Source organism: Macrobrachium rosenbergii, chromosome 52, assembly GCF_040412425.1.
Source record: "Macrobrachium rosenbergii isolate ZJJX-2024 chromosome 52, ASM4041242v1, whole genome shotgun sequence".
NCBI classification, from domain to species: domain Eukaryota; kingdom Metazoa; phylum Arthropoda; class Malacostraca; order Decapoda; family Palaemonidae; genus Macrobrachium; species Macrobrachium rosenbergii.
The window spans coordinates 10890931-10905714 of NC_089792.1; the positions used below are offsets into that span (position 1 = coordinate 10890931).

Sequence of the window (14784 nt, forward strand, 5' to 3'; positions counted from 1 at the left end):
AAGTACTTGATGTAAGAAAAACTTATCCTACGCAAATCTCCAAGGAGAGCTGCTCCACTCTCTTCTGACACGTACAGATCGAAACTCACCATAACACTAATAGAGCCGTACACTAGAGGATTGAAATTCCATAACACCTAATGCCCATTAAGAAAATCTCGATACGCAAATCAAGACGTGATTTTTTTAATTTATGAAGAAAGGGTCCGAAGGACTTAACCTCTAACAAGATGACCAAACGAACAAGGGGCAAACAACTGTGCAACAAAGGTACTAACAAGCGACAAACAATGACTTACTAAATAGTCTGGCACGACCTAATAACTCAGAATAACGAATACTGCACCCATTCCTTTACAGTGGAAAGGAAAGACTAGAGAATTCTTCGTGAAACAAGACACAAAATTTTCATTATTTCCATTACAGATCGTCATCATCAAACTCAATTCATCGGCCTTTGTGTAATTTTCAGGAACTTGTGCTGCACGGAGGGATCAAGTGCAGAGGTAATTTTGATGACACGGCACTTTTTAGGAGAAAGACAAAAGGCACTTTAATTTCTTCGAAAATGCGTTGTCATAGAAGGTCTTCTGGGTATATGGCTGAGACAAACATACAGACAGACAAACAGAAGGAAAAATGATCTCATGTATTTAATAAATGATATGGTTCCAGCTACGTAGAGTAAGCATTTGTCGAATTCCTTTCATAATATTATGATGGTATACATTTTGAAGGAGTAGTATGCATATTTCGTATCCCCAACTTTTTACTCTCTCTCTCTCTCTCTCTCTCTCTCTCTCTCTCTCTCTCTCTCTCTCCATATGCATGAGGCACGTGCACAAGTATACCTGCAACACTACACGCGGATCCACAAGTGTTCGGAGGTGAATTAAATGCTCCTTCGGTGAGGAATCCTGAGGTACGTTTCTGTACCTCATTGAAATCTCCTAGTTGCTCTCTCTCTCTCTCTCTCTCCATTTGCATGAGGCATGTGTGCAAGTGTGCTTACTACACGTTTAATCAAAAGTTATGCTAAATTTTAAAAGAAAAGCCCTTATGGCGTCCCTGTCCTTACTCTGCCGGGGATCAAACTGGGGTTTGCGGTTATAAATCAAGAATAGCACCATACTCCAACTGACCAGAGAGAGAGAGAGAGAGAGAGAGAGAGAGAGAGAGAATGTTGATGAACATTATCTGTAACCAAAGCCACTCTGTCGATTCCATTTCACTCGAGTCTCACAAGATCTCATTGTCCAGAACAAGACTCCAGAATTATAATGGCTGATGAAATGACGATGACAAGGAGGAATTTTCTGCGAGCCCTGAAAATCCGTTCACACAAATGCCGAGCGCAACATTCCAGGACTGCTGAAGGTTCGTCCAAAAAAATCCTTTACTCTAATTTAATTCTTGGTTTTTGTGGTCTTCTATCCTTCCTCAAAAATTCCGAGTTACCTGTAGGTCAAAGAACTGTTAGTCAGCTTTGGTCTTTGCACTTTCTTCTCGTCGTAATTGACAAAGACTTAAACAGTGGTTTCGACCACTGACTTCTGGCTAAAATTGTGTGATTGCGAAATTAAGGCTAAATCTACAAGCTCTCAGTGTATTTCAGTCTCTCTCTCTCTCTCTCTCTCTCTGTCTCTCTCTCTCTCTCTATCTCTCTCTCTCTCTCTCTCTCTCAACATATTGCTTTAAGTAGTCGTCACGCCCAATAACCAATTCCGCTATATAATAAATCGCGGAAAAAGACATCAATCTTTTATAAAATCAAAGTAAGTAAACTAGGACTAAAATCATTGAGAGAGAGAGAGAGAGAGAGAGAGAGAGAGAGAGAGAGAGAGAGAGAGAGAGGTGGGAGTAGAGTATCACCTCGAGCCGAGCAGGTGTAAGACTATCCCCTAAAATAAACCCTTTTAAGGGCGGTGAGGACAGCGTACTTTAGCATATCTTAAGGCACCCACATCGGACTCTACCTGAAACACATTTAGTGTCTTTCCCATTGAGACTCTCAGGTAAAAGTGTAAAAGGAACAACTGCTTCCATGGTCCCTGAAAAGACCAGAGTCGATACGACAGTACGTTTGGAATACTTGTTTGCTGTCAAAGAACAAGACTGCGAGAATAAATTACCATGACTACACTGCCATAATGTAAAATACACGGTACGTCAAATAGACCCAAGGTTATCGCTCCAAAATAATCTGTCGTACTTTGTATGTTTAGTCTTAGATCCTATTGAATCTTCAGTAATGCCTTCCTGGCTGATAATGATAACAATACCAATGATAATACTACGTTATTAATTTTATTATCATTATTATTATTATTATTATTATTATTATTATTATTATTATTATTATTATTATCAATAATAATAATGAAAAGAGACGATGTTTCACATGAGTAATAACTACGTAACAGCATACCTGAATAATAAGTCAGAACACAATAATAATAAATATTTCTCTACTGAATAAATGGAATCACGTGGTTATTTCAGCTTTCACGGAGATTACAAAATTCAGTGAAAAACTTCAGATATTATATCGAGGGACATGAGAAATAGACACATTTGCATTCTAAACAGTCACAGCTACCAAAATTATAATAATGAGGAAGGTGATAATGAAGACGATTATCATTGCTGATTATATATATATAAATATATATATATATATATATATATATATATATATATATATATATATATATATATATATATATATATATATATATATATACTGTATATGTGTGTGTATATATATATATGACGTATGTGCGTGAACTAATCTATCTGGTAAATACTGATTATATATTTAAGTTGCGCATACGGAAAAGCATACCAACAGCAGCGTAAGTTTTTTTTTTTTCATTGTCATGAAATATAAAGCGAAATAGATGTGATATTTCCCAGAGTTCCAAGAAACATATCCTTAATCTCCACATTCAAGGGAATTTAGATCCTTTCTTCTGAACTGTCTCCTGGAGAGAGAACGTGAAGGAGACTTCACGGAATATAGTTGTAACAGTTTTTTTTTTCATCATCCCAAGTCAATAATGAATGTTACGTAAAATTAAGCCCTTCCCCATTCCATAACACACCCTAATGTTGGGTCCAACTCTACAACATACCAGTAACTCTCCAGTGCCCATTATGACACACCCTTAGCTTCCGTCACAAAAATTTTTAATTGCTCTCAACTTACCTTCTAGAGCATACTTCCTGAATACCCTCTACATTTCTTCTGCCAGTTTTATCTTAGCTCTTTTTTAGAACCACACATAGCGCATACAGCTCTATCCCTTTACTTTCAAATCATAACTGTTTTATGGCAAACTCATAATCCACACACCCTCTTTCTTGTTCAAGCTAAAAATATTCTTCCTAGTCAATCTTCGAAGCAAATTTCTACCATACACTTCCATGGTGTATCACGTAACTTTCCGGCCTTATAATTCTCACGCTTGCATATAAATAAATAAATATATTCATATATATATATATATATATATATATATATATATATATATATATATATATATATATATATATATATATATTATATATATATATATATATATATATATATATATATATACATATATAAAATATATACATACATACAAGTCTATTTGATTACGGAAACGTTTCTTCATTTTGCATTCATGTATATTTTGCATTATGTGCACATTTCAGTATATTTTGCATTATGTGCACGTTTATGTATATTTTGCAAACATATCAACCATTTGAGATAACAGACATGAAATCATCATATTATGTTCTGATGCAAGAAGTTGCTTTGAAAAAGTAATTTTTTTGAGGTAAAAACAAGGAAATGTATTACGGAAACGTTTCTTCATTTATTTATATATATATATATTTCATATATTTTGCATTATATACATTTCATATATTTTTGCATTATATATATATATATATTTTGCAAACATATACAATATATATATATATACCATATTATATATATATATATGCTTTGAAAAAGTATATATATATATATATATGTGTGTGTGTGTGTATGTGTATATATATACAAATATAAATATAGATATATATATATATATATATATATATATATATATATATATATATGTATGTATAAGAAAAATTTTTTTTTTTTTTTTTATATAATATTCTATCTCGTCATTTCATTCCTTGTTTGCCCCAAAATAATCATTTTGATTCAGTAGTCTATTCTTTCAATTCACCTTCCTATAATCTGCTTGTCATTTAATCGGTTCTGAGGAGGTTCTACTGAACATTTTAGTAATTTTTTCCACCCTTTCGTCCTTGTTCTTTACTTCCCATCCTAAATTCCTTAATCTCTGTTCTTTATCGTACCATGCTCAAATACATCTTTCAATTATCTAGGAATATTTGACAATAAAAATAATGAGAGAGAGAGAGAGAGAGAGAGAGAGAGAGAGAGAGAGAGAGAGAGAGAGAGAGAACTTTCCTATTTCAACTCCCTTGTTTACTGCATAGTTCAAAGTAACAATCTCTCTCTCTCTCTCTCTCTCTCTCTCTCTCTCTCTCTCTCTCTCTCTCTTCCACTCGTCACAGGGGAAAAATGACAATGCAATATTAATTCCTGGAATCCTGGACTTCATCCCGGGGTGATGTCGACATGTTACATCTGATTCTTCCTTGATTCCTCCTCTCTCGAGCCGCCAATTTATCTCAGTTCCTCATCTCATTACAATTTCAATCCAGAACTACTTCAGATTCCTTTTCCTATAACCCATGAGGTTTATTTCGATCTAATTTGAGCGCTATTTATTTGATCTGTCTTTGCCATTATTTTAATATAACTAATAATCGAATTCACTATGCGATTAGAATAACTTACATCCAAGGGAATTATAAAAGATAAGTGCATCTGCCCGGTCGGGAACCAAAACCTCTAATCGAGGTTTTGGTTTACGTACATTGATAGACGCCTGAATTAACCATTCAGCAGTTACAATATTGCTTGGGTGTAAGTTATGTTCAATTTATAGTGAGTGCGATACTGAGTGATATTTGAGGTTTAATATATGTGAACGTGTACCTGTATGTATGTATGTATGTATGTATGTGTATATGTATATATATATATATATATATATATATATATATATATATATATATATATATATATATATATATATATATATATATGTATGTATATATATATATATATATATATATATATATATATATATATAAAATATAATTCGGTTCTTATGTTGTCTACTGAATCGCTTTCCTTCATTGAGACTCTCCTGTTTCCCAGATCAATCTCTCATTACACAAATTTCATTATTCTTCCGGATTCCCATTTCCTCATACTCACACCGAGCAAAGAAGACGCAAATGTATAAAATGATGTACAACAAAATAGAAATAAGAGAGTGAATGTTACTAAACGTCATTATATACTTCCCTTCCCTTGTTGATTACTAATCTCCTGTTTTCGTGAACTAACACAGAAAATGAGCAAATCCAGACAATACAATATACATGCTAATTATATATATATATTATATATATATATATATATATATATATATATATATATATATATATATATATATATATATATATACATACATTTATATATGTGTGTGTATATGTGTTGGTTTGTACACACACGCTGAAAGGAGACGGCGCTACGGTTTCCAAGTTCATCAAGCTAAAAGTTAGCTTCGTATTACTTAATCCGACAAAGTATCAAAAAGTGGTCGATCAAAATAATATATGTAATATAATGGTTCTATTACACCTTGAATGAAATGTTCTTCCAGAATGCCCATTCCAACTCATTGTGATAAGAGTTCTTTTACTTTTAAAATTTACCTGGTAGTGTAATAATGATAAAAATACAATGTACGAACATATTCCTACGCTCTGTCTTTGATTTTTAATATACGCAGTAAGGCGCAGCTCAAACAGAATTAGTCGTCAACTTAATTTCAAATGATGAGTGAAAATCATTCCTAAATACAAAATTTACATCCATTTTCTCGTTCAGCTTCTTTCTAAGACCATAGAAAATAAGACAAAAGTAACTCGGCCAACAGTTTCAAACAATCGGCGCATACAAATTCACATGTAAATTAGGCTAAGTCGCTTACATGTATAGTATACCGCCGTATAAATTGCATATTTTGCAGAGAAGTCACTATTATAATATAAAGCAAAAAATAAGCCTGTCTTAAAATAAGAAAAAAAAGGGTTGCCACTGTACAAGCAAAAACTGAAAAAATAAACATTAAAAGGAGAAAAAGTCATATAAAAATTAAATTTTGTTATGTAAAGCAATAAAACTCAAACACTGTCTTAATAAAAATGACAATTATCATCATCTTAACGATATCGTATGACTTCTCTACTATACTCACTAAAGGACGAAACTGAAAAACAATTAACTTTTAATCAGAAAAACTCAGAGCACAACTAATTACTAAACAACCTGACAGACCTACACAAAGCAACACATTCATAAATACAATACAAATAACAAAACTAATTCCTGGTGCATTGTATTTCAAAGAAACATCACAGCCATAAACCAGTGAGATCTCACTGAGAATCATTATAAGGAAATAGCGAACCAGGGACATCAACCTTCACTGAACAATCAAAGGATAATCTAATATTGAACTGAATACAGAATTTAGGCCAAAGGCGAATCACTAGGACCTATGAGGTCATTCAGCGTTGAAACGGAATTTGACAGTGAAAGGTTAACAAGAGGAAAACCTCGCAGTTGCACTATGAAACAATTGTTAGGAGAGGGTGGAAAGTCAGATGGAAGAAAGGGAATGTGAAAGGAGATACAAGTAAGAGGAACGAAAGGGGTTGCAGCTAGGGTCCGAAGGCACGCTGCAAAGAAACTACCCACCTATGGGGGATAATCTAATGTAGTAACGGTAGCGATTTGCTGGTTTTCTTTAGAACCGCCCCTTCCGGTGGAATTTTTCTTGTATAAACACACTTCAGCATGCATTATTTTAAAAAGGAAGAATATGAGCACATACTGATTATACAAGGACTTAGATCGTTTTTACTTACGTGATCCATCGCTCTCAGTTATGTCCAGGATGATGACTGTTTGCCCAGTTGTGACGTCGCACACTGAAAAAGTAACGAAAGAAAATGATATACGAGCGTACTTCGCTGTTGACGATAATTCAATAATGTTATTACACAATAATAATTAATCTGTTGATCACATTCGTGGATTATTTTTATTTTTAATATCACCAATAAAGATCTTTTACTACTCCATTTCTTGAGTAAGGAAATATAGAAATAAAGAGATCTTTTTGGTTTAAAAACAATAATAGAGTAATATCTAATAAATACTAAATGAAAGTATTACAGGAAGCAATAACCATTATCAACAACATAAAATCTTGTGAAAGGAAAAATAAATAAGAACATGAAATAATTCGACCATAACAATAAAAATGATGAATGAATTAATGAGTTATTACTCCCCGTCTCTTAACACAGTTCATTTAATCCAAGAACAAAGTCTTTGTTTGGGAAATCATCTTATGGTGTACAAACTGATTTGCATATCAGGGCGTTTGAATACATTTAGATATGAGAGAGAGAGAGAGAGAGAGAGAGAGAGAGAGAGAGAGAGAGAGAGAGAGAGAGAGAGAGAGAGAGAGACGTTTTCCACTTGACAGATTTCCTCTCACGACACCACCCATCCATTAAGCGTTCACGGGAAGAGTCGATAGGGGAAGATGACGGAATGGGGGCTGGGGAGGACCAAGAAGGGGGGAGGGGGAGATGGCCAGAGGGGAATAGAGGAGAAGAGGGGAAGAGGAGAAGGGACTATGAGAACACGTGACAGCGGAGCGAAACGCTCATGGCTAATTAATAGAAAGCGAAAGTGGAGGTAATGAATGTCATTCCGACAAAACCCAGTAATGTCATGAAAGAAGTGACAAAATGTCATACTTGTAAATGTGACGTAACGATGTCATAAGGTGTAAGTAGAGCATAATGATGTAATAGCCTGAAAAGGTCGTTAGGGGAAAGGGAGATGTTGTACAATGCACCTTTGCCGAGGGAGAAAGTAATTTAAGTATACTATTATCCCTTGACAAAAAACGAATAACTAATCAGCATGAGATGGGAGGTTTCATTAGAATCGTTTGGTATTCATGCAGTTTATTTAACATTCATATAATTTTTTATAAATTTTGAGATAGAAAAATAAGTTCAGTTATTTTTTGAAAGTCAAATAACTATTTAACATTAATCTTAACTTTTAAATTTCTGAGATGGAAAAATAAGTTCATTTACTTTTTGAAAGCCAAACAATATAACCTTCAAGACACCCAGTGTTATAGTGACATCATTAAAATAAAAAAAAAATGGAGGTCGGAATTTGGTAATAGAACTGCCTGCCCTTCAAGTACAACCTTCGAAATCCTCGGAAATTTCTACATGAAAGGTAACAATATGTTATATTATATCATCTAGATATAATATAACAATAATATATTTTTATGTCTATATAAATATACTATTTAAATATATATATATATATATATATATATATATATATATATATATATATATATATATATATATATAGAGAGAGAGAGAGAGAGAGAGAGAGAGAGAGAGAGAGAGAGAGAGAGAGAGAGAGAGAGAGAGAGAGCACTATTCTGACTGTACTTTAAGCACTATTCTGACTGTACTTTATGTAATTGTAAAAATCTTCTCTCAAATTTGTAATATTCTGAAACGTTTAAAAACACGAGGAAAGAAAATTACAGGTAGATATTTACTGATGACTTCAATCTCAGTGTATATTACGACCCATAAAATATGGGGGAAAACCTTCTTTTCTCTCTCTCTCTCTCTCTCTCTCTCTCTCTCTCTCTCTCTCTCTCTCTCTCTCTCTCTCCGGTTTTAGTGGAAGAAACATCACTGTTTTCCATTAGGATACCACAGGAATCAGGTGGCACATTCTCCCGGAAATTCATGATTGCAGAGATATCTGGAATTACAGCATGAAGAAAGAGAGAGAGAGAGAGAGAGAGAGAGAGAGAGAGAGAGAGAGAGAGAGAGAGAGAATCTGCTAGTATTTCACTATTTCATTATAAACTTCAAAACGAAATTTCAAATGGATAGTACCTTACAGCGTACACTTCAAATTCAAGTCCTGTAAAATTTTCTGCAAACAATATTCTGTTAATTTCAAGTAAATCTCCCTTCTTATACCTGTATAGAGAGAGAGAGAGAGAGAGAGAGAGAGAGAGAGAGAGAGAGAGAGAGAGAGAGAGAGAGAGAGAGAGAAAGGGTTTCTAAACGTCGACACTCCAGGCTATATCCTGAAGTTAACTTTTTCCTTATAATGAACATGGCCTCCTTAAGTCAATCATTGCAAACAACACCACCCAGTATCAGTCTCCAAGAAGCTAACAGGCAAAAAAAGCAAACAACGCGAGTAAATGCGGTAAACAAGACGTGATGTGGGTTATTTTACGTTGCGGAAACAAGCAGATACCTACGCGTCTACAGAAATTCCTCCATGTCTACAGAAAGATTCAAAAGTCCTAACCTACTTTTCATTTTATTCAGGTATTTCGCCGCCTCTAGTTTTCCCTTAGAATTATGACCACTTTAAGTGCAGATAATCTGGTAATTGGCTCACGATAAGTTAAAGGCGATAAATACACATATATATACATATATATATACATATACACATATATACACATATATACATTATATATACATATATATCTATATATATACTGTATATATATATATATTATAAATATAAATATATATAGATATATATTATATACATACATACATACAGTATGTATATATATATATATATATATATATATAATTTATAATTTTTTTTTAGATAGACCAACCAGTGTTGTTTATTCCCATATTGACTATGAATAACCTTAAATATATTCTTAGTTTCCAATAACATAGGTGATCCACTACAAACATGGGCTATGAGCCCTGAGGAGAAGAGTAGATTTTAAATCATACAGTACAAAATAATCGACCAATTCGACGAGTAATTTGACCTATCTCTGCTGTACCCTCAAGAAAAAAAAAACCAAGAGAACAAACCAATGAATCTGTGAAAATAATGCACAAAGTTTCCTCGGGCAATCTTAATTTAAAACGTTGCCGTCTTGCTGGGTAGTATTTCTGGCTCAAAACAGTAACACACACACCTAGCAGAGATTTCAGAGAATATATCGCATTCTGAAACAAAGCAACAACATACGCACTAACCTCGTTTAAACACAAGTAATAATACCTGATCCCACAGAAATCGCATTGTTCAAACTAAAGTCATTTCAAAATAAAAGCGGCAAGATCTAATAATAGCCCCTCCAAGGACAAAACAACAGCAACCGCTGACAAATTGCCAGCGAGAACAAAAAGAACCAAAGATGTATGAAGAACTGACAAACGAAGGAAAATGAGAGGAATGTACAAGACAAAATAATGATGCATTGAAAGGAACGCAACAAATCGAGTTCAGTCATTCATTTTTTCTTTTCATTCATCCGTAATTCCTCTAACAATTTCCGTGGCATCTTGCAGAACAATGGGAAAATGAAACTCTTTTCCTTTTAATGAGGATATGAACATCTTGCCACTGTTCAATTTTCCCATTTTGTGGTGCATTATGGATAATACACGTCAACAACTTGAACTGACAAAAACGTTAGCGAGTAATTGTCATAAAATGTAAAATCAAGCATTAATTACTGACTTGTACCTAATGAGGTGAACAAATCAAATCGCAGCCCTATGCGGATGAAGTAGAGGAATAATGATGTCAACTTATCTAGTCTACAAGGTGAATGGTGTCAATTTATCTGATCTACAAGGTGATTGATGTCAATTTATCAAGTCTACAAGGTAACTAGTCTACAAAGTAACTGATGTCAATTTATCTAGTGTACAAGATGACTGATGTCAATTTATCTAGTCTACAAGGTGACTGATGTCAATTTATCTAGCCTACAAGGTGACTGATGTCAATTTATCTAGTCTACAAGGTGACTGATGTCAATTTATCTAGCCTACAAGGTGACTGATGTCAATTTATCTAGCCTACAAGGTGACTGATGTCAATTTATCTAGCCTACAAGGTGACTGATGTCAATTTATCTAGTCTACAAGGTGACTGATGTCAATTTATCTAGTCTACAAGGTGACTGATGTCAATTTATCTAGTCTACAACGTGACGCATTTGCCTCTTTACTGACGAGACATAATACGACTCAGGGAACAGCCAGGTAAAACAATACAAAACAAAAAATTACATGTAGAGGGAAAAAAGGACTGATTAACCTGGCTGCAACACGTACAATGATGTACATAAACATATAAAACCCGTTAAGACCAACGGGGAACAACAGTTCCGACAGCAATTAGTAAAAAATCTGTATCCACTAACGCTAGGTAATAATTTTTTTTTTATTCCATAACCTTAAATAACTAATTTATGATCCGGTAATGTTAAGGCACGCCACCGCCACTCCACCAACTGACTCAAGCCACCATATGCACATTGAACACTAACGTTACCCTACCGTATGGGGGACATAAAAACAAATTTTTAAAACCCTCTGCTATGGTCGACGTATTCCTAGGGGAAACTTTCTGTGGGTGGTTCCATTGGAAAATTTCTCTCAATACCTTTTCAAAAGTGCCTCAGTTCATATGGAAGGTGCTAATTAAAGAAGTGGCCCGGCTGAATGAAGGTCCCATACATTCTTTTTGCTGATATGTCACAGAACAAAAGCATATCTCTCTCTCTCTCTCTCTCTCTCTCTCTCTCTCTCTCTCTCTCTCTCTCTCTCTCTCTCACACACACACACACACAAGTATCTTGACAAACTATTTAGATTCCAACTAAGCCTACTGATAGTTTTAACTATTCATATGCTTATTACATTTTTTAACATAATGTAAAATGTTCTATCTACGGTTCCAGACCATGAAGAAATAGGGCATCTGCACTGTACCTATCAAATTCCGAATATACTGAAAAGGCGAACAGAAAACATCACTATTGAAGGGGCCATATATCTCAGGTTGCCTGATAATAGTCAAGTGTTTAACAAAAGGCTAATCTGACACTGGAAATTAAAGACAACTAGCATTGTCGACGTGATTATTTAGGATTGATTAACTGAGTCCTGACTAATTATTAACAATAATTAGATTTCCTAGCGTTTGTGAAATATCCATTATAAAATAGCGAGACCCAGTGCTTGAGACAACTGTTCCCCTTAGCATCATTTACAGGGTAGTGGTCTTTGTAGTTTCAAGTGGCTGTTAGGATTTAATGATTCTTAAATAATCAGTCCACTAATAGGAGGAATAAAATTCCTTAGCGCTTCTTTCGATAACCTATCATGGACGTTTTCAGTATTCTTGTCTATCTATCTATTTCTTTCTTCCTTTATTTAACAGTGTGTGTGTGTATGTATGTATGTATGTATGTATGTATGTATGTATGTATGTATATATATGTGTATATCTTATATATATATATATATATATATATTAATATATAGATTCCTTATGTATATATATGTGTATATATGATTATATATATATATATATAATATCATATATATATCTATATATATATATATAATATATATATATATATAATCATATATAAAAAATATATTACATGTATCTATATATCATATATAAAAATATAGTGTAAAAAAAATTTCAATTCATTACAAAAAAATAAAATCACTGCTGTCAGCACGATATACTATAATAAAACATTTTTGCCATTTTACTTACGATGAGCTCATATGACCAACTTGGAAATACTTGACTGACCTAATTTTCATCAATTAATCACAAGTACCCATCAACAAAAACGATTACCAACGACATACTGAAATACAGTGCATGCCAATCAGGCCTACCTGAATGCGACAATTAGGCCTATAAAGGCAAACAGGCAACTGTAATCTTCATTAAAAAAAAAAGTGGTTACCGTGATATAATTGACAAATTGAGTGACTTCATTCATCTCAGTAAATCATCAGGGGCTGTTCAACAGCCGTCGTCGTTTTGCAAGGCCGTAAATCTGTCTTTCAAACAGAGACTTTGTGGATAAATAACCGTCACGGCCGCCATGTGTAAGAGGCCCGTTACGGTCGTAAAACCTTTAATTAGAGAAACGGAGGACACGTTACGACGGTTATGGTTCTTGTCTCCGGTTATTTCTCACTCGGCGGATAAATCATTTGTCGGGAGCGGTGGAGGAGGCTTTGGTTAGGAGCGACCGTTTTTCAAGGTCCTCCTCACTAAGAGTAAAATGTGTGTGTGTGTGTGTGTGTGTGTGTGTGTGTGCAACTGAAGTAGTCTAAGTCAGTCTGTTTGTATGCGTGTGCAACTGTAGTGTAAGTCAGTCTGTAATTAAATAATATAACGGAGAGACAGTGTCAAAGTTCCTTACGCAGATGTTAAATCAACATCCAAAAGCCTAAAACAGGATGCTGAGGAAAATTTGCATCAAAGTTGTCTTTCAATACATTCGGATACTATGGAATTACTGTACTAAGACTGAAATGGTGGAATATCATTTAAAACACATTGCATACTAATTAGTAGCTATTATTTTAATGACTGTCACATCGCTAATAATAAAAGTAAGATCAGGCCAATAACAAGGAAAACGAGCCAAATACATGAATGTGGATCTCACGACATTGACCAACTTGGGAAGGCGCAAAAAAATAAAGGATTGTCTCCCAAAGAAAGTTATGGCCAAGGTAATAAACCAGCTTCACGCGGTGAGGAATCATCAGGGGAAACTTTAAAGACGAAGGAAAATCTTGAGTTTATATCTTGAGTTTGGTGGCTCAAGGACAGAACATAAAATGAAATTAATTCATTCTTGAGATTAGGATCTATTCACAGGACTTGTGGCAGTACGACCAAACAGACTAAAGCTTTTAACTTTCTTCTTCGATTCTTATTACTGTCAATATACACTGACAGTGAGTCTCCAACATTTTAGTGGATATAATTTAATATACAATATATTTCCAAGCATTATTCATAACCATTAAGCAATTCAGTGATACTTTTTATAAGAAATAAAATATCCTAACCTATTTCGAAAAATTTAAGAGATAATTTATTTGAATGAATTACGGAACTTGTATTTCTTAATCCATATATAACAAGCACCAAGTTATGAGCTGCACTATGTCAGAAACGTCCCCGTAAGGGGCCAGACCCGTCAGTACTACTCATGTGGTGCACTGTAGGCATTACTAAAGGTGAATGCAGCGTCCCTTCGGCACTCAACTACGCCCACTTTTTGTATTTTAATTTACCCCCATTTCCGTTTCCTGTCTTCAGTCGAGCTCTCCAACTTCTCTAACCATGACTTCTTACTTCAACTGTGGGGTTTTATCCAAGTCCCTCTTTTAGATCCGTGTACTTCATCTCACTATTTTCCGCATCTCTTTTTCTTACTGTCCAACCACTCCAACTCAGTTTTTTTTTTTTTTCACTGTCCTGAGGGCTGAACAGCTCAAGTGCTTCTTAGCTAGACACTCTGAATCTCATAAAAATCAAATTATCATAAAGGTGCGGCGGGCATATTAAAAACAGCAGTAACAACTCAGAGTGTGCGAGATAAAAAAAAAAAATTAACAGATTAAAACTAAGAGTACCCTAAGCGTTAATTTCAGCAAAGATGTCAGCCAAACTTATAT

General features: G+C 34.2%; 1 protein-coding gene across 6 annotated transcripts in view; it reads right to left on the reverse strand.

The window, feature by feature from the left end:
* The window catches only part of Cad99C (cadherin-99C), a 154356-nt gene that overhangs the window by 77328 nt on the left and 62244 nt on the right, over window positions 1-14784 (reverse strand). For all 6 annotated transcript variants that reach the window (XR_010851561.1, XR_010851560.1, XR_010851559.1 and 3 more), the window contains exon 3: window positions 7081-7143. Coding sequence is in view for 3 of the 6 variants with exons in the window: in XM_067095857.1 (XP_066951958.1) it covers window positions 7081-7143 (63 nt within the window). In the remaining 3 variants the exon portion in view is untranslated. The remainder of the gene's footprint in view (window positions 1-7080; window positions 7144-14784) is intronic.